At 35.9% G+C, this 22643-nt stretch overlaps 1 protein-coding gene across 1 annotated transcript in view; it reads right to left on the reverse strand.

The window, feature by feature from the left end:
- The window catches only part of LOC121418485 (dual specificity protein kinase splA-like), a 31957-nt gene extending 14064 nt beyond the window's left edge, over nt 1-17893 (reverse strand). The window contains exons 1-2 of the mRNA XM_041612394.1: nt 17429-17893; nt 4755-4893 (exon numbers count right to left, since the gene is read on the reverse strand). Coding sequence (XP_041468328.1) covers nt 4755-4893; nt 17429-17561 — 272 coding nt within the window. The 5' untranslated portion in view covers nt 17562-17893. The remainder of the gene's footprint in view (nt 1-4754; nt 4894-17428) is intronic.
- Between the last annotated feature and the right edge of the window lie 4750 nt (nt 17894-22643).

The following is a 22643-nucleotide window of genomic DNA, read 5'->3' on the forward strand; positions in this document are numbered from 1 at the left end:
AATTGATTTTGATAAGTTGCCTTATCAAAATTGATTTTGATTTAAAAATCAGTCAATTTATAAAATTTTATATCATCTAGTAAGTCATTGGAATAATAACATGCAATTTTGGAGGATATACCAAAACTTAAAATAAGCTTACGACTATTCAGATATTTTTTTTCATGAGCTGTGACAAATGGATGAAGTTTGTTCTCTCATGAAATTAGATGCAAATACATGTATAGGTAATTCAAGACCATTTATATCAATATAGGAAATCACTGGTGCATATGTTGCAATTTTTCATTGATGATATAAAGGCTTTTTTTTCACCACTTCATGACCAAAATAAGCATACAGCATGCTTTATCTGTGAACTGTGAATTTTTTAAGTCCTACTTATCAACCTAAGAAGAGTTGTGTTAATCATTCATAATGACAAAGATAGTAGAATTCACCTGAGCATCAAGCTTTTGATAGCTTGAATAAATGCTTTAGAGAGATTTTTACACAGTTATGCTAAGTTATTCATCTGCACACAGTTAAGATGTTCATCTCTAAGAAAGGTTATGTCCGTGAAGAGGGTATTATGTGAAGGTTAGACCACAGTGAAACATGAACACAGCCCCCTATTTACAAATAAAAGGGATGAGAGTGAATTGTATACCAGGATGAGGGTGAATTATATACCAACTGCAAGTTTATAAGCCAATTAACTTAAAGGAATAAATTTTGTGTGAAAAATATGTATAACAAATAATGAGCAATCTTTAATACACTTGTGGCAGTTGACTTGTTTAAGAGATGATGTGAGTCAGTGACTTTGAATCAATGAAGCAGCAGATCATGTTTTAAATTTTGAATTGATGGGCAGTTCACAGTGTAGCTGCAGCAGTGGGATGAGTTTCAGTGGTCGAACTGATTATAATGTGGTAGTGCCGGACCGTAGACTACCACTACGGTAGTGGTAGGTTTATTTTGATCCATTATATTATTTTCAACGTGGCAATGGTGTGCTTATTTCAATGTGGCAACAGTTGTATTGTTTTTAGAGAGACAGCAGTTACGTTGTTTTTCAATGTGGCAGCAGTGGGATTGTTTCAATGTGGCAGTAGTGGGATTTGTTCCAATGTGGCAGCAGTGGGATCGGTTTTGATGTGGCAGCAGTGGGATTGTTTTTTATGTAGCAATGGTGGGATTCTTAATGCGGTGGTGGAATCATTTTCATTATGGCAGCAGTTAGATTGTTTCTCAATGTGGCAGCAGTGGGATTGGTATCAATGTGGCAGCAGTTGGATTGGTTTCATTGTGGCAGCAGTGGGATTGGTATCAATGTGGCAGCAGTGGGATTGGTATCAATGTGGCAGCAGTTGGATTCTTTTCAATGTGGCAATTGTAGGATTACTTCAATGTGGCAGCTGAAGGATTATTTCACTACACATGGCATTGGTGGAATTGTTTATGGTATGGCAGTGGTGGGATTATTTCAATGTGGCAGTGGAGGGATGGTTTCAATGTGGCAGCATTGGAATTGTGTTCACTGTGGCAGTGGTGTGTTTTCACTGTGGCCGTTTTGATTGTTACAGCTGTGAGATTGATTTCAATCAATGTGGCAGCAGGAAGATTATTTTCAATGTGGTAGCAGTGCAGCAGCGGTGTTATTTCAATGTGGCAGCATTAGGGTTTTAATTCACTGTGTCAGCTGTGGGATTATTTCAATGTGGCAATGGTGGGATTGTAGTCTCTTTTCCAGCATTTGAACTGTTTCAATGTGGCATCAGTGAGATTGTGTTCACTGTCGCAGCAGAGGGATTGTTTTCAATGTGGCCGAAGAGGCGCAGTTTTTGATGTGTAAGTCATCTTCTATGGTGATTCTCAATGTCAAATTAATATTATAAAGTCCTGGAATGCGCTACAGCTTATATATTGTATTATTCACTCTAAAGATGTTGCCTTTTGTGCAAAACAACATATTACAACAAAGAAGAGGAAGAAATCTAGTACAGTGTTCTGAGATTTTGTCAAGTCAAAGAAAAGTATAAGACAATATCCATCTTGCATCCCTTTCCAAGATATCTGTTAGCCTGCCTGTTTGTTTGTTTTCATCACTCCTGTCCAACAAAGTAGGCCATGTTAAGCCAATGAGCAAATAACAATCGATAAAACTATCTTTTCTTCCTTGCCGCTTCTCTTAAGCTGGCACTCCACCTGAGCCCTGCTTGTCTTGGGATGCCAACAAATGCGCTGAATGAGGCGATAAGTGTGTTAGTACATGCAGAAGGTCTACATATTGTACCTCTTCACAGTAAGGGCTCCAGCATGATATATTTTTAGATCTCACTTGTCCATGTACTACTTATAAAGTATTGTGGAACACAGTCCTAACACCGATTTTTAAAGCCTACATATCTAAAGGTTTGGTAAATCCCTAAAAACCAATGGTCCATATTCTGAACTCTGATTTAATTCAAACCTGAGTGCAAAGTTGTGGTTCAAGTATGGATAGCCAGTTGTGACAAAAATCTCTAAAAACGGCACAGGTTTGATTAATCAGCTCTACTGTCACTCAGATCATTCATATCTGTCTCAGGAAATAAATAGAATTACTGAATTAGTTAGTCCCTTGGCTATTATCACTTATTACATAATAAACATAAGAAAGATTCAATGTTAGGCCTACTAAATTTTTTGACACTTTCAGCTTTCCATAATTTACTTCACACTGTGGTAGTCTATTCTTGTTGTTAAAAACAGTGATTAAAAACAGATATATCAGTAACCCAACCCTTATCCATGGGTAGTTCATACTTGGATGAAGCATGGACTTCTCTTGTCCCCCATTCCACACACACTTAACCCTTCTTCTCTCACAAGCCTCTATCAAACCAAATGTGTGATACATGATACAAAGACTGTCAACAATTCAGGAGGCTAGGTGTTAATCCCAGGATCCCGCCTCCTGTCCTGCCTGCTTGGCCACGCTTGAATTCTAGAAAGGGGGTGAAAAGTGGCCGGGCTTACAAACGCACAATGAATCCGCTGCCCTTACAAGTCTGTTAAGGGTGGTCGGCCATTGTTTGTTGGTTCATTTCAATTCAGCGCCCATGCAGGAATGTAGGTAAGGATGCTCGACAAACAAAGATTTGACAAGAACTCACTCACAGTCTCACAAGATATCAACCAAAGAATGAAGCCAGACATGGGGTAATCTGAAGTTCCTAACGAAAAACAGTACCACGATGCTCTAATTTATATTCCTGTACGACAGACAGGTGACTATTTAACTAATAAGGTATCCTTACCATGTTCCTGAAATGAAGTCTGGGAAAAATCTAACTTAAACCTTCTCCCAACTGATATGAAAAATAAAAATCTTCAGGATTGACTTGAAAGTAAAGTTTTGAAGACCTACATGTACTTAGTGTACAGCTGAGCTGATACCTGTAGATTACACTTCTGAACACGTGCATGCACTTTAATCTGAAATGACCAGTCGAGCCCCATTTTACAAAGAGCTGTGATTGAATCAATCACACGCAAATTGAAATTGATGTAATTATAGTGCAGATAAGAAAAAACAATTTCATTACATTTTACTGTAATTTGAATCCACAGTGCATTGCTATTTTGTGCGAGATGATCGAGGCCCACTAGGGCATGGCTCCAGTCTCGTCAAGGCACAGGTCTGGATTTTTATTTTAAAGCAAGATCCTAATATTTGGTCACCAAAATTATATTTCATTTCTCTAAAATTCTGTCACATCTGTCACTGATGACAAGAAAAAGCTTCCTATGTGTACACTACAACAATCATTGCATATTATACAATACATGTAGTCTCTCAAATAAGAGGAATTCTAACACATAGTTGAAAAGTTACAAAATAACATGATTTTTCACTAGATTATCCTTTTAAAAAATGATTGACAGTCAGCAATTTGCAGAAAACAGCAAGAAAAATTAGGAAATGTCTCCTACTCTTCTGCTGCCTCTTTTTACAACTTTTGAGGGCAACTGCATGAGAAATAGCTACAGTAGAGATACTGTGGGCAACTTGTGGGTAGCACAAATAGTTACCTGCAAGTCACACCCAAGGCTTGCACAGGACGATGTTACAGGGCCTTTACCAGATTCACAAAAAGCCTATACCAAAGCTAAGCATCCATCCCAACAAAAAGTTGATTTGAACAAATAAAGTAAAATCGGAGAAACATAACACTGAAAATTTCATTGAAATCGGATGTAAAATCGGAGAGTTATGACATTTTAAAGTTTAGCTAAATTTCACAAAACAGTTATATATGCACATCTTGGTCGGTATGCAAATGAGGGGACTGGTGACGTGACATCACTCACTCACTATTTCTTTTGTATTTTATTATATGAAAGATGAAATATGTTAGTTTTCTCCTCATTGGAAGATAAACAGTTTTCTTCCTTCATGAACATGGGGAATTACAATTGTTCTAACTAATATGATTCAGAAAAACTGGTCCTTATTGTCAAATCTGTAAAAAATTGAAATACTGTATAATTCAAACAATAAATAACAAAAGAAATACTGAGTGAGGGACATCATCGACTCTCATTTGAGTGTTGCCGAGTTGTGCTATTAAACTGTTTTGTGAAAAATGAGCGAAACTTCAAAATGTCATAACTTTCTTATTTTACATCCGATTCTGATGAAATTTTCAGCGTTATGCTTGTTAGATTTTTCTCCATTTATTCAAGTCAACATTTTCTGGGATGGGCTTGACCTTTAAAAATCTTACTTGAGTTTATTTCTCAAAATAGCAGCCACATCAGCACACAAAGGAACTATTCCTCTCCTGCTGCTGTTGACGACAAATGCCACTGCCTTAGCTGCCACATCTTTGTCATGGACTAGATCAGTCAAACCAGCTAGGGAACCTGTGTTGGAAAAAAAAAATAAAAAAAGAAAATTCAGTGTATATTGGGGGTAAAGAGACAATTTTATCTTAATTGTCGCAAATGCTATTAGTTACACCCTGCTTGTTCAAGAAATATGGAACAAGGGTCCCGTAACACAAAGGTTAGCGATTGATCGCTAATTTAAAAGAAGAATTCTGATTGGTTCATAGTCAGTCTACTTAGCAAAATGCGCATGCAACGAGGATCTTGATTGGTCATTTCATATTTCCCTTTTTTATAAGAACAAGCAGGGTGTAACGATTTTTATCTCTTTAAATGCATCCTTATATTATCATAGCATTGTTATATTATTGCAGAATAGGAGATATCAATAAAATAGAACTAAAAATATGCAAAACCCAGCATTTTGAGAGTGATTTTTTAAAGGAACTAGTCACTCATTACATCACAATGATCACAGTAAATAGAAAGCACATTTTGCCATTGAAATTGATGCGCAATTAGTAATGCGCAGCGCGATGCTTGAATACGCACGTAATACGGTCTCATACTACTTTGTTGAATACAGCACTGGGCATATCTTATCAAATTAAGTTTTATTTTGATATCATGACTTTGGAAATCAATAGAAAGGTGAACCTCATGTAAGGCCCAGGGGGCCACTTACATTGACAAGTGGATACCATGCGTGACAAAAAAAGATCTCTTTTTCAGGATAGGGCATGTTATGTGTGTAACGTAGTAAGGGTGCCAAAAACACTAAAATAATGAAGAAAGGGTATATATTTTGCTAGGAAAACTACATATTACCGTCCAATTTGCGAGGGTATAAAAAGACTAAAATACTTTATAAAGGATGTACTTTTAGCCCCAACACTCCATGTTTAGGGTCCAATAGTTGTTAAGGGGTGCATTTTCAGAACATGGAAAATACTTGTTTAGGGTGCTTTTTGAAACCCCATTGTCACGCATGGTATCAACTCGTCAATGGAAGACCCCCCCCCCCCCCCCCCCCGGAAGTAAGGTTAGCATGCACAGATTCAATACAAGTCAAGTTCACTGTTGTTCGCAATGTGAAGGGGGTGTGGCCATAAATGTGAACATAATGTTCGTGTAGTTGCATCTGTCATTGCGTGATACATGATAGACACAACATTGATTACATACTATGGGTGGTCTGACAGGTGCAGTAGGCCTGTGTATGATAACATCCAATGTCACAATGAAAATGTTGTCATGTAGTTTAGACAATTGGGTAATTGAGGGGGTAGTAGTTTCTAGAGAAAAATAGTTGAGTAAAGATCTACATGGAACTGGTCTACAAGCAGTTGGTCTTCTCAGATAGTCTCGTACTATATGGTTTAAACCCATTTTGTTAACTAAACCCTTTAGCCTAAAAATAATAATTAATAATAGCGCTTTATCAATCTACGACTGTTCAAAGCGCTTCACATTTATTATTACCTGGTCACTGGATTCATAGCATTTCAAGCAGCCTGTTAGGAGCACACTTGCTATTAGAAGCAGTCTAATTTTCATTTAGTCTAATGCACACATGGTCTCTATTCTATTTCGTCTAGTAATCAAAACAGTTTGCCATTCTTATCTAATGAAAATTTGATTTGTATACTAAACTTTTCATATAATATGTAACCATGTATGGACTCAGTGGTGTAAATGGTATATTGGCTCGATGTTATACATGTAAGACCAAATGGTTTATATTTATAGACAAATTGCTTGCTGATGAACTAGGTAGATATCGAACAACACCGAATAGAAAGTAGAAAAACTTGATGGACAGCAAACTGTGATAATACCATTACAAATTTGGGCAATTTGTAGAGCGGTGGGGGGGGGGGGAGTGAGGGGGTGTAATTGTAACTAGAAAGAAAAAAATATTCAAGACCCAAGATATTACAAAAACCTCATTACAACATCATCATTTTAATTTTCCAAGTACTGAGAGATAAATTTTCAACATTTTTTCATAACACCATACTCACTAAAGGGGAATGAAACCTTTGGAACATGTGCACTAGTGTTGAACGGAAAAATTAAGGAATAAGAACAAAGAAAATTTGAGAAAAATCAAATACTGAGAAAGTAATGAGAAAGTAATGAGCATTTGGATATTGCGATATCACCACAGATAGAGATCCTCAATGTGACAAAGATGTGTGATGTCACATGTTAACAACTTTCCCTTTGGTGGACTATAAAATACTACCAAACTGTCTCTTTTTGCTATTTGTTATGGTGATACCATGGTGATATAAACTCTTTTATCCATAATGTATTCTTTGAAAACTGGTATTACATGTCCTCCTATAGAAAGAATACATGATCTTCTGATACATGTAGATGTGATAAAAGAGGCAGTTTAAAGGGAAATATATAAAAGTACTGGGAGAGTTGTTGACAAGTGACATCACACATCTCTGTCGCATTAACAATGGAAGGATCTCCGTAACATCACTGATTGCAATATCAAAATGCTCAGAACTTTCTCATTATTTGTCCGATTTTTGTCAAACTTTCATTGATCTATTTCTTTGACATTTCTGTCTTCACACAAGCTATCTTGTTTCAAAGGTTTCATTTTCCCTAAGAACATAAATGGTTTGGAAAGGGCAGAGGGGTCACTGGGTTTTCAATCCTTTAAATAAAACACTAGACTCATTCTAAAGAGGAAGTTCATCCTGAATTTATTCTTTGTAAAAATAGTACCACAAAAATAACATTGCTGAAGGTTTGTGGAAGATCCATCAAAGATTTAAAAAATGATTACTATTGTTATTTTATTCCAAAAAGTTTGACATCATATATGAGCAGTTTTCCCCCATACATGTGTATCGTGGAGTAATAAATCAACAAAATTTGTGCATTTTAATATGGGGCAGCTGCCGGTATGATGTAAAATCAAAATCTTTAAATTTCAATAACTTTCTCAATCTTTGGTGGATTTTTCTCTAAGCTTCGTCAATATTCTTTATAATTTTTCTGATTTTTTACAACAAATTTTTCATCAAGGTGAACTTCCCCTTTAGATATGATTCCTCCATTTCCACTCTTTCATTTTTATAGTGTTCGACACAAACTATCAGAATTTCGCCCCAAGTAGCATCCATTCCTGGACAAACCACACATAAAATGACATTATTGTAGTTTGTCTTGAGTCTTAATTAATTCACTTCACTTTGATGTCAAAAATTGTTTGCAAAACTCTTAATGCTGATTTTTCTTCAGGTGATGATGACGATGCTGATAATAGTGATGACAATTATGATTATGATGGTGATGCTGATGATGATGACAATGTTGATTATAAGGAATAAGCTGAGTTTGATTATGCTGATCATGATAATAGTGATGATGATGCTGCTGTTGATGATGGTCCTAATAATAATGGTATAAGACAATTCATATGCATGCAAGCATGTTTTTCTTCAAGACTTTTCGAACAGAATAGCATTTAAATGCCCGGTAAATCCCACCCCCAAAAGAAACATTCAAGACACGGACTGATGTAAAAACGAATGATACAACCAGCACCAGCGCTTTAATACATTAGAAGAAAGAATCTACTTGACAATTTTCTGCAAAATTCTGAATGTAGTACAGAGTTTGGCTTTGTAAAGCTCAAACAAGTATTGATTCATAAAAAGTAGGGCAGATCATCACCCCCACTGGGGATGAAATGTGGCAGGCCCAACCTTTACTGGCTAGCCTAACCCTTAGAATAGACTCATTTGACTTCACTATAGTTCTAAACCAAATATGAAAGTGGTACAAGATTTATCCTGTATACTGCACCTCTTTATTCGACGACATTCTGCCGACATGATTTATGAAACCATAAACATTTCAATTTGTGTTAGGGTTGACTGGTGAGAAATATTTTTCTATTCATTGGGGTTAAAGACACAAAAAAGAAAGCAAGTTAAAAGCACTTGTTAGAATTATTTGACATTGATAATGTCTGACCTGCAAGATCCTATATTTGTCACCCATGCCCGTGATATGCTTCACAATTGAAGCCGTGAAAGATTGCACTCGAAAATCATCATATATAGAGCTTCAAAATGCATGGTGAATAAGAAAGCGAATAGAGACAAAGTTCCTGCTATTCCATACATAAATTAACATGTACATGTACGTGTACGTGTTACAATTAATCTACCCTGGAGGTAAATTAAATGATGGTTTTTCAGAGACAAATATCTTGAAAGTGTTTGCACAGATTTTATTTTTTTCTTGATCTTTTCTATACTCATCAATGATTTTAATATTTTGTTTTGCTTTATGAATTATATGCAGGCCTAGAGAACACATGTCGGCCTTCATACTTTTCCTTCATACAGTTGACTATCCTTTTCTGCTTATAACATTTTTCACTGCAATGCATTGATTAGGTGTACAGGGAGCATAGCGAGCTAAGACTTTGGGGCTTATCCTGTGAGAGAACGTGCATATACCACAATATCCTCAGCTTTCAAGTATTTGTCGTTATTACCTGTTCTATTTTTGCCCTTTTTATTTGTCCAATGTTGAAAGGCTAATCCCACTGTAAAAATCACACAGAAAGCAGTCAGGGAAGGGATTTAATTCTCTACAGTAAGGTCCTTTGACAGAACTAAGCCAAATCTTTTTCTTTCATTGAGCTTTGGGCTCCTGTGTGGATGTATTCACACCTACACTAAAGCATGAAAATACCTGTACATCGCAAGCGACTGTTAAGGCTTTCAAATCAACCAAAAATTATTTCTAGTTCATATCTATCTACAATAGATAGGCCTAACTCTCATATCTATAAGCCAGCAACCAAAGTTTGCCATTCATCTAACAAAGGATATTGGCTTATCTCACATAATTACATAACTTTTTCATTACAGGCTTTGACCTACTTTAAAAAAAAATCCCTGAAATCATAAAGAAAACCCTGCAAATGATTCTTGAGATTTTTAAATGCAAATTTGCAGATATTTTGTTTCAGAGATATATGCAGGAACTTTGCTTTTGAAAAACTGTGGCAAAATACAGGAGCCCCCCAAAGATTACCAACAATTGTAACTAGAATCGTAACAGCTTGGGCTCAGCAGCCAATCACAAAAAGAATATTCCATGGAAATTACAATACTGGCAAATTTACAACAATGCTAATAAAGCATGTATAAAACAGATTCCAGGTATTTTGTTTCAGGGATGTTGCAAAAAACTTTGCTTTCAACTCTGGCAAAATAAAATACCCGATAAGAAAAAAATTAAGGTATGTTTTGTAATGAGACGTGTGTGAAACATCCATATCAACAAATTGGGCAGAGGACAATAATACACCTCTGAATAGAAGGGAGGTGTAGAAAAGAAGCGGCTGAGAAGTATACAAAACCATCTTGCCTTGCCAGGGGATAAATCTACGAACACTAAAGAAATCTTCTCCCTTTTCCCTTCTGGCTCCTTCAAGCTTTCAATGTTTTTATTGTGCATCTTTCAGGTAATTCTTGCATTTCCAGTCATGTATCCCCACTAAGATGTAACCTTCTTTATCTTTCTTCTCTCCTTTGGCTCCTATCCTTCTTGCGTCATTTCTGCCTTGGAGATGTTATTATCATGTCAAAAATTAGAATGTATACCGTATACTTTGTGACAGATCATGGCATGGAAATTGCTTGTACGTTTAAATGATGAGAAATTAACGAGACTTTCTTATATGAAAATAAAATCATTTGCAGCTCGTTTAATAATACAAATGAAATTTCGAAGGGGTATCTAACAAGAAATTAATCTGAAGTTGAATTCAACAAAGTGATCTGATTTCTGATGGAAAATGACTAGGTTGGCTTGCCTTGTAATAAGCATGGCATTCCGCTAACAGACAGACTATAAATTTATCTATCTATCTATCAGGGTTGGGCGGTAAATACCGGTAGCGGTAATTACCGGTGGTAAATACCGGTAAATACCGTCCGGTAAATAAGATGGGCGTCCGGTAAATATGTAAAAAACGGGAAATATGATTTATAATTATTTTTTTCAATAATTTTAGTTGTTTTTAACCTCAACAAGTGAAAATAAGTGTTCTGAAATAATTAGAATCACAAAACTCATAGTAGAAACACACAAACAGATAAAATCCATACTGCATACATGTACATACATGTACCCAAACACACATAGGATCTAAGTCCACACATACGTACACAAACTCAAATTATGTTCCTGGAAATTGAATAATCATATTAAAACATATTTCTCCCGGGGTTTAACTTTTTCCTTTAACCCTAAATCTCCCAGGGTATTTTGATTCTTGTCATTCCGGGGGGGGGGGGGGGATAATATCTCAGCCGCGAAATGTGCCATCACAAAAATTTGCATGATGGTAGAGAATGACGTAATCTACGCAGTTGCATTGGTAAATTTCACTGAATTCATATACATGTATTCTTATTTTAATTTATTCATGAAATCATACTTTTTGCTCTGATTTACTAAACTAGTCTAGAATGCAATTTTTTGCTGAAAATATTTTTTATAGCATTCCTAACAATTGTGAATGAAGAAAATTCTGGTACCAAGACCGATTTCTTCTGTATTTTATTGTTTTTTAAATTTCTCTTGTATTTCTTTGTTTTTTACTGTTTTTTCAATGGAAATCGTTCCAGACTTAATTCTGATCATAAACAAGCAAAGTTAATTAAGTTTAATCAGTAAAAAAGAAATAATGATACATTTATGAATTTTGGCTAAATACACAATTTGCATTGGATTTGTACATGAAATCACATTTATGAGCAATTTTGGGTCTGACATGCACTTACATAATTTTGCGTAATGTTGTCACCGTGTACCCGGGCGTCACAAATTTGGTATCAAAATATGCGTGAGACTTGAAAGTAAAAAGTCAGTGAGCAGCGAGGTCAAAAAATTTTGCGCAGCAGATATACAGCGAAAATTGTCGAGGGGGGGCATTATGCCCCCCCCCCCCGCGAAGGAATTAGGGTTAAGAAATATAAAATGAATTCAATAACAACATAATTGGCATACTTTTAGCTACTGCATGTTTCATGGGAAATGTAAAATAAATAACTTGTACAGTTTGTCATATTCATATTGATTGAAAGCTATTGTAAACAAATCAATCTTGGAGCATGCTCCATTGTTTCCCTTTACAATAGCTTCTTCTCTTTTTAATCAGTCACATTAGGCGGTGCTGCACCATCCCGAGTTTGCTCAATCTCGAGATTTTAGCCCGATCAGCCCTCTTCGCGATTAATCTCGAGATTCAAGAAACCCCGTCTCCACCATCGCACGAAGAGCGATTCTTACTCGAGCGAGGCAACAAGCCCGATATTCCGAGCATGCGCACTTTCGATCTTGGAGTTTCAACGGCCCGCGCTTTTGAATAACTTCCCGCGATATGCAATCAAGTACATGTACTCTTTCGCCGAATTCGACCGTTGTTATGTAACAATCCTCTCAGCTCAGCCGCGCTATAATTATAAGCGAGTGATGGCCGACTCCGAGGCAACGACAGAGGGGGAGAGAGAGAGAGGGGGGAGGAAAGAAATGCTATTTGCTCACATTTTGCGAAGGAATAAGACGACAATGCTGTCAGTATTGTTATTGACTATGACCATCGTCGATAATGAGCGCCTCCCCCATCGGTCTGGTCTCTCCCAAAATCCATTCTAGGGGGGCTTGACACCATCGTTGCTGATTGGGGAATTGATGAACGCTATGATAAAGTTGACTTTCGCATGCGTTCGGTATAATCGCTGTTTATGTTTTTACCAAGGCGGAAATGGAACGCGAATTGCATTATGGACTGAAGGTCATGAATAAATTAACCCGAGTCCAAACCCGAGTGCGTCTGCACCTACGAATTAGCGCGATAATTCGTAAATAGCGCGCTATTTTGCAAATAAACCCGAGTTGACTTGGGATTGCAATCTCGAGATTAATCCTACGAACTAGCGCGATAATTGCGTCTGCATTACAAACAATCTCGAGATTTTTCAGATCGGGATAATTTGCCGGATCAGAAATAGCGCGCTAATTTGAAAACTCGGGATGGTGCAGACGGCCCTAGTGAGATCAACAAAATTTCAAAAGAACGTCTGGTGCACATTGAGACAAGGATATCCTCGATATACATGTACATGTATGACCAAGGAGATGGTATGATGAAGAAAGATATAGCAGAGATACAATGTAGTGACATCAATGAGGATGACAGAGAAATTAAAGAATCTGAATTAGATGTATATTTGGGATCTTTTTAGTATTTTATTTTTCCAGCATTTCATGATAACAGACATAGATAACACCCAAACACAAACATAAACACACACACAAACAAACACACACACTCACACAAATGGTACACACCAGAGCAACCATACTGGCCACCTTTCTTTTTATATTCAAAATTTGACAATCCCTATAGAAAACTGAGTGGAAAATTATATTTCCCAGTATTTCCCGGTGAAAAGTGGTAAATACCGGAAAAAAGCGGTAAATACCGGTAAATACCGCTTATTTCCCGGCGTCCGGGAAATAAGCCTCCAAAACGGGAAATATGCCAACCCTGCTATCTATCAATCAATCAATCAATCAATCAATCAGTCAGTCAGTCAGTCAGTCAGTCAGTCAGTCAGTCAGTCAGTCAGTCAGTCAGTCAGTCTGTCTGTCTGTCTGTCTGTCTGTCTGTCTGTCTGTCTGTCTATCTTTCTATCTATCTATCTATCTATATCTACTTTTTCAGAATTAGATATCTTTGGGGCCCATTTGTGCCTGTAAGTGATCTGTTTGAGAATAATTGAGTTTGTAACATCATTTTACAAGACTTACTGTCTGCTTTAAACTCTTGGATCTGCACTCATAGATTTCGTGGATCATTATTTTTAACTTTTTAATAGTCAGTCAAGAACTCAGGAGCATTTTGGAAGACTAGTCACAGGTAATGTAGAATAAATTCTCCATCATGGAATTGAACAGTCCAACCCCACAAGGTGGGAAAAACAAGACATTTAATGATGATGATGATGACTGAAACCAGTTATTCTTTGTATTAGGCCGATCTTTGTATGCATGTTTCTTTAAATAAAGTTTATATAAATTCATTGTCTACATAGAAAACACTGAACAGGATTCTCAAAGCCTGATCTCAAAATGGTGAACGCAACAACCAAAATCGGAGCATTCCTAGTAGCCTCGCAAAAATAACCCTTCAAAAAAGCAAGGTAAAGGATTACAGTGTCCTTCAAATCTTCAAACATTCAAAACTCATGCCATTTCGAAGGATGTTTTGGAGACAATTTTAATGATGGAGCTACTGTACTACAAAGAGAATAATCGTTGGTGATGTATGTTGAAAACATCTGTACTCAATAGAAAAGATGAGGTAAAAATATCCTGAAATTAAGAATAAAGAGTTATTATTAGGCTAAAGCAGGAAGAAAAGGCGAGTTAGAGACATACACATTCACGAGGTGAGAGAAGGAATGCAAATGTTCGAGAGAGAGGCATAGTCTGAAAGCTTACAAATAAACAAGTAACAAATACCTCAAATGAAAATAACAACAATCCCAATTTTGGGGGGTGTCATCCAGCACTGTCTTCGGCATACTTTCAATCAATTAATTCTATCATTATGTAATTGAGAAGATGCTTCACTGTAGAACCCAGACTTGGTGTAACTTATATTGATCTAGAAGAAGTATAACTATCCAAATCTGCAAACAGAGTTAAATATTTAAATCTAAAGGAAACAAAAATACAAAAATGTGGCAACTGACATTATGACATGAGCTCAGAGAATGCATCACTGTTTAGCCTACCTAATGTGTTAGAATTCATCATATTCGTGTCTTCATCCTGTTTTAGAATATACAAATATTTGCAAAAATGATTTCCCTTATTAATTAAATAACATTTCACATGATTGTAGGGTAGCATGTCCCTTTAAGAATCAATAAGAGTAGATTCGAGCTGAGATGAGGAAGGAACAAATAGTAGGAATCATCTCAATTCTACAAGCTTCAAGTATCCTCTTTCAAAATCTTACCAAAAAATGGTAAAAATGGGATTAAAAAGGCTGCATTAAAGTTTAAAAAGACAAGGAAGTGTGATGACATTGTCATGTGAGTCTTCTAAATTCTCTAAAAGGATTTTTTTAAAAACCTAGCTTAAGGGTCAAGTCCACCTCAGAAAAATGTTAATTTGAATCAATAGAGAAAAATCAGACAAGCACAATGCTGAAAATTTCATCAAAATCGGATGTAAAATAAGAAAGTTATGACATTTCAAAGTTTCGCTTATTTTCAACTAAATAGTTGTATGAACGAGCCAGTTACATCCAAATGAGAGAGTCACTATTTCTTTTGTTTTTTATTGTTTCAATAATAATACAATATTTCAATTTTTACGAATTTGACGATTAGGACCTCCTTGCCTGAAGCACAAAATGTTAAAGTAATGGAATTCCACGTGTTCAGGGAGGAATGAAACTTCATTTCACATGACAATGACGAGAAAATAAAAATATTTCATATAATAAAATACAAAAGAAATAGTGAGTGATGGCATAAACTCTCTCATTTGGATGTAACTGGCTCGTTCATATAACTATTTTGTTGAAAATAAGCGAAACTTTAAAATGCCATAACTTTCTTATTTTACATCCGATTTTGATGAAATTTTCAGTGTTATGCTTGTTGAATTTTTCTCTTTTTATTCAAATCAAGTTTTTCTTGGGGTGGACTTGTCCTTTAAATGAAAAATAAACTTTCAAAAGGCAAGTCAACATCCTACATTTCCTAATGCATGTTCAGTTTGGTGTGGAACAAAAAAAAAAAAGATGTATCCTCCCATTTAACTGTCTCATGGCACATTAATTCGCTTTGTGTTTATAGGCAACACACTCTACCTCCCACAACCAGAACAAAAATGCAATTCCTTTGAAGTTTGGAAGCCTTTAATATTGCATCATATTTGGAAGAACAGCATGTTTTGCATGATGCGATTTCAATTTTGGGGATTCACATTACAGCGTGCCAGCCATCAGTTTCAACGGGAAGGCCAATTTCTAACTTTGGGGTTGACATCGCCAGTGCTGGCAGCGCACAGTGCTAGTATTCTAATGATTCACAAATTGAAAAACCTTGGCAAAAGCGGAGGAAAAATTCACTGACAACGGTCTTAATTTCGCAAAAGAAATATATGCCAAAATTTCCCCCACCTCCTAGACCCTGGTTGATAAGCATATCTACATGTATACATGCAAGCCAACTGAGTGGCATGCATGCAGTGTGCGCCACAGGCATTCAAGATGTCAACTTTTTCCCATGGGGCACTGCGAATATCGGCCTGTCCACTGCAACTGATATATAGGTGGTGCACCATATTGTGAATCCATCGAATAGGATGAACAAAAAACAAAAATTGGAAGTCCATCGCCTTTTTAAAGATGAGTAACTATATAGGACATTGAAGACAATATATGAATTGCAATAGTGTACATTAAAATCTATGAAGATGTTGTCAATTCCTAAAATGAATCCTCAAATTTTACACTCCCTACCAGTGAAATACAGGCAAAATCTATCGGTCCTAGTACTAGTAGCTTTTGTCTACTCTTAGCGTTGAGTTTATAGGAATTTAAATTTCTTTGAGACAAACCCTCAGCATTTTCTATAGTGTATTATCTTTCTTTCCCTGTGCACCTCAACAATGCCAGACTGCCAGTAACACCCAGCTCCACACACTTATTCTATGCTTCATTCACAATCTTCATACAACCCGCCAAAACTTCCTTAGCAACTTTTCTAGCTCTAACAACCCTTAGGAAGTGTCTGCATTCATTTCTACTGATACTAGCGATCTCCGACCTTAACATAGGAAAGATACTTGTAAGAGAGAGATAAAACCTGTATAAAACTAATTAATATCAAAAGCAGAAAAATATCAGATATGTAAACATGTTAATAATAATTTGGCAATAACAGAGTTTTATCATTTGACAAAGATGAAAGAAGAGAGACCAACTGATAGATGGAGAAGAAGATTAGACAAAGAAAATGGGGAAAAAGGAAATGAAAAAGATGAAAAGATGGGGAAAGAGAAGACTATGAACAAGAACAAAATAATTTGAATAATATGACTGTAATCATTTCCAGTGTTTTTATGTAATATTTTGTAATACCACCTAGTTATACAAAATCATGAAATTTATGAACACATCTCCTTATCCATTCATAATCATTCAAGGATTAATATTTGATGCAAATACTAATTTGCTTGGAATATGCAATTATTTGTTGTCAGTCTGCCATTCAAATATCCTCAATTAATGATAAATGATTTCTTGAAGAGTCAGTTATCACCCAATACACTCCACTAGCTGGGCACAGACTGCACTGTGTACAGATTTAGTGGTAGGCTTCGAACGCTGTCGCTCCACGGCCCGGTCGGGGTCTGTTCCGCCGAGTGGTAGGCACTCCAATTTCAAAGGAGTCGTAACCAATGTAAACTATCTACTTTCTTTCAAACTTACCATCTTTTAGTCCTCGCATCAGAGCCGATTCTGTCCCCCAAAGTTTCTCGAAAGATCCACTAGGACAAGTAGGACTTCCAATGGAGTCTGAGCTATTATCGGAACCAGATAAATCCATGGCGACTCCCACCATCCAGTTGAAACTTTCTAGAAATTAAAAAAAAAAAAATTTCACTTCTCCACCATGGTATCGGATCGGACTAATAAAAGTTTTACGTAAATCAATCGCTCTCCATATGCATATGCACTGCGAATCCAAAATCACTGCAAGCCAATTCCTTTGACTTTCGAATTCGATGAAGTTAGGTGATTTTCAAACTTCAGAGTGTCGCCTGTGATGGAAACTGTAACATGAATTGACACTGACTAGTCGTTCATCTCCTTTTGTATTTCGTTTTCGGCGACATCGAGAATTCGTATTTTCTCTGGTATTCCGGGGTGGTATTTACATGAATTTTTAGTAGTTGTCCCCGATCTCACAGATTCCATTCCTTACAACTGAAACTCTAATACAGTTACAGCGCCACTTCTGGTAGAAGGACGCACATGCTCGACAGGTGGAATGTAATATGCAAAAGGTATGCAACTCAACTCAAATTGTTTCTTCAAGGTATCGTAAGACATGTAAAAAATAATAATAATAACAAATCAATTTTAAAAAAATCCCAAACTAAGTTCATTCAGGGAATTGAGCCGAGTCGACCAGATACATTTTCGTTACATTTATGATTAGGTAGCCGTCTAACTTATCACATATATTGTGGATATTGGGATATTGTTGGCCCTGCATCCAATTAAGAGATTTGTTTTCAATCTGTCTTCGGGGATGTTGTAAGAAAATATTTGCGAACAATATTGCAAATATTCTGTTGCAGTTTTACAACTGATAGATCAACGTTAATAGCAAATCAGATTAAATTTCTTGTTTCTAGGAGCAGATTAGCAATCAATCACTAATTTTCAATTAACTGCATTTGGACATGACTAGGGACCAAAAATCGATCGACTTGCAGTTGATCGTAAGTTTCTTGCAACGCCCAATTAGAATACTTTCTAAAAAAAGTCAGTAAAGGGAAAAAAAAGAAATGAGTTCAAGTTTGAGCGTGCCTGTCAAGCCTGCCTACCCTGCAGTCACTTCAGTTTCTTTCTTTCTTTCTTTTCTTCTATCTATCTATCTATCTTTCTTTCTTCATTTATTTCTCTCTCTCTTTCTTTCTTTCTTTCTTTTTCTTTCTTTCTTTCTTTCTTTCTTTCCTTCCTTCTTTCTTTATTTCTATCTTTCTTTCTTCCTTGCACTATTTTTTTTTCATATATAATCTCGAATAAATAAACAAGCAGAGATATTGGGGGCGGTCCATCAACTCATCAATTGCCAATGATAAGGAAAAATAATAGTTTGTGACGCATTTTCCTTTCAACAGAATCACATATTTACATGATTATTATTTGATAATAGGCTTTTATTTGCTTTAAGATATCGGAGCATTGAAGTACAATGTATAATGTTCCCGTCGGGGTTCCCGTTGAAATATTGGAACTGATAATAAATTTATTTAAGTCTTAATATAAGTCTTTTTTTATTTTTTTCAAGTCGATACACGTCTTTTTATCACGCTAATTACCTGAAATCGACCTAATAAATGTTCTAGTGATTGGAAAAGGTATTTCAGTTTTTCAAATGTCATTGTCGCCCTTGTATAACATTATAATCATCTGCCATAAGAGATATATACAGCTTTGTGTTTAGTTTTATTTACAAATAACTGAATAAAACCACAATGGTAACTATCGTATATTCTTTTGAAAATGACGTATTTCGGCTGTTCGCTACATATTCAGCAATGCTGATTGCATTAATGATGTTCCTGAATGTTGTATTACATGACGTGAAATGGATGCGAGGGGGAAACATCCCGTTCAACATTGAGTAAGTATATATGCCTATCAAAAATTATATGTATATAATATTTTGCTAATCGTGAAACGGAAACAAGTAAATCAATAGAAATCTGAAGTTCTAAACGTTATTTAATGAAGAATGCATATGTTATGCATGTTTTTCATTGTAAACATGATTACGAAATGTTCTTTGATGATTGTGGAATATGAACATATCAATCAATAAATAAATAAATAAAAAAGAATAATATGATAACTTTTTTCGGTATCGAGACATCTCCTTGGTCCTGGCCTGGGAAGCGGGGGGTACCGGGGATGATGCACCTCAAAAAATTCCTTGGTGATGTGTTATTTTCTAGAGGCAGCACCCCTGGAAATCTGGTAGGTATGATGAATGGCAGAAATGTAATGAAAATGGACAACATTTTGTAGCCTGTCAGTGGGCACGTCGTGGCTAGTGGTTCTGGCTCTCGCCTTTCAAAGGGTCGTACGTTCGAATCCTAGCCGTGACGTGTTTTCCTTTAGCAAGAAATTTATCACACTGTGAATCTGTGATGCTCTCCACCCAGGTGAGGTGAATGAGTACCCGGCAGGATTAATTCCTTGAATGCACGAGCGCTGAAAGGCAGCTCGAGCTAAAGCCAGTGTAATAATAATAAAAATTACAAAATAATTACAAAATTAGATTTTTGTTGGCTTTATTAAGAATGGTCGAAATTTCCACTCACTCGCAACTATTGATAAATTTTGCCCGATACGCCATATCTGGCCCCCTTAGATAATTATTTTTGGTTAATTATGCCACTGCTGGTGCTTAAAAGAAATAGCATCAAACAAAATGATATGAACCATATACCATGCATATGCAGTGTGGTATACAGGGATTTGAAATGAAATGAATGCTGAGGTTACTGACTACAAGCCACACTTCCGTGACTGCAGCTGGTCATAATAGATTCAATGCAATTTGTTTTATTTCAATATCTATCCAAAGGGTAGACATTAAAACTTAAAGTGTAGATTTATCCATGACTTGAAGTGATGGATCCACAATTACTTAATATGATAGAAATAGAATATTTAGCGATAAAATGGAATTTGAATTTGAACAGTTGCCCTGACCTTGTTTGGTGAGCCTTACAATTTCTTATTGGTAGAACAAGTCGTTCGTTGAAAAAAAAACCCTCTAGATAGTGAGGGAAGCATTTTTATCTTTGCAAATCTATTTTCATGACAGATTTTCACACAATGTCCAAAAACTTTCATTTTCTTTTTAAATCCCCTTTTATTTCTCCCCTCCCAGGATAATTAAGGACCCGTTTCATTAAGGGGGTGGGAGTCGGGTGAAGAGCACTGGCCCCTATAGTATAAAGGCTTAATCAACCTCATTCTTAAAAAGGGTGTGTTGCAATTAAAATATTGCAATCAATTGTAAATATTACTCTGTTCAAATTTTACAATTGATGTGGATATATCAGTTTTAACTGCAGCAAATCAGATTACGCCTTGTTTCCAGAAGTAGATTAGCAATCAATCGCGAATTCACAATTAATTTCAAGACTTACAATTGATTTAGGGACCGAAAATAGACTTGCAATTGGTTGCTAGTTTCTTGTAATGCCCCTTCAGTTTCGTCTCATTTTCTCCTCTGTGTTCAATGCGATATGGAAATCAGACTGAGGTTCAGAAAATAGACTTTGACAAGTAGGATGTAAATAATTTTGTTTACTTAACATATGTATTATTTATTTTTTTCGCTCTTGATACATTTCTAAGAATTATTCATACGAACTACTCAAAACAATGTAATGTTTATTGCCCTCGTCTGGTAATCTGAATTTATCTGCCAATGTTGATCATGATTATAATAGATCTAGGCTACATGTTCCTGCTTGTCTAAGTACAAACCTGTTTAGGCCTGTTCACGAGGGCGATTTTGTTATTCATAAATCACAGCTTACTCAAAATGGACAACAGAGTAAATCAGCTATTCCAAGCAGTAAAACTTGACATAACAACATCTTATGAGAATGGACATTAGGGACATTAGCCCGGCCTTGTGGACTCGCGTCCTCTTGGGCCCTCCGTGAATTTCTGCTTTCCTAAACGCTATGCATAACAACGTTTGTTATCAATTCTCTTGTTCTCAATCTTTCACCCCCCCCCCTTCCCTTGGCATGCACTTCTTCGCCTCATCCTGCAGAGTCGATGCAAACGTGGTCAAAGAACTGATGAACAACCTCATCTTCATATCGCTGGGATTCTTCTATGTCGGCACTGAACCGGATCCTGATCTCACGTTTCGAATGGTCAGAATTTACTTTGCCTGTCGTTTCATCCATGTCGTCATCACGGTGTTCACCAAAATGGAACGTCAACCGATCATCGAATTCCTACGCCGTTTCTCTTTGTTCATTTACGTCGTTGTCCACGGAACCATGGCCCTTACGATCATATATAATGATGGTAATGGAAAGTTTTAGTTTCTGGAAATATGAAATTATAAAAAATCTGAGGGAGAGGTTCCGCGGCCATGCACCTTTTCGATAAAATGAAGATGCACTTATACTGTGTTTCAATATTCTTCGCTATTTTTACTTATATTCCACTTTCTCTTTATTCATGTTTTCTCTTTTATAACAATTTGATTGTCAAATCGTATTAAAAAAAAAATCACTTGAAAAATTAAAGGACCGCTCGCTAGTTCCCCTGTGTAATACAGCCCCACTATGTATACTCGAACAGAAAATATATTTGTATGATGAGAGACCATTAGTTTGTAATAGTATCAAAATTTATTATTTTCTGTAGGCAATTAGGTTACGGATATTGACGATAATGATTATTATGTATATAGAAAAGAAAAAATGCAGAATTTAACAATCAGTTTGGCCCTGGTTATTTTTTTTCAGTTTCTTGTTACAAGCATGTTCATAATTTATGTTGTATTCTCATGGTTCAGTTCAATTGAAACAGTGGGTAGCATTGTATAATTTTAATTAGCCCGTTTTAGTTAATTTGAGGAGTCATAACATTTCCATACGGCTTTTATAAAGTCATTTTCAGTTATTTGAAAAATTGCAGATTGAAATAAAAACAATCTTAAAACAAGCAAGTACATATAGCGTTCCACAACTGTTTATTTCAATTTAATTAAATTATTATTTTTCTTTTCTGAAAGCCTACGAAGGTAGAATTAATATGACTAATATAATTATAATAAGAATCAGTTGTCATTTAAGTATATGATAAACAAACAATTATATATGAAAATTGAAATGAATAATATGTTCTATTTTTATACTTTCAGTTCTTT

This window comes from Lytechinus variegatus, chromosome 1 (genome assembly GCF_018143015.1).
Source record: "Lytechinus variegatus isolate NC3 chromosome 1, Lvar_3.0, whole genome shotgun sequence".
NCBI lineage: Eukaryota > Metazoa > Echinodermata > Echinoidea > Temnopleuroida > Toxopneustidae > Lytechinus > Lytechinus variegatus.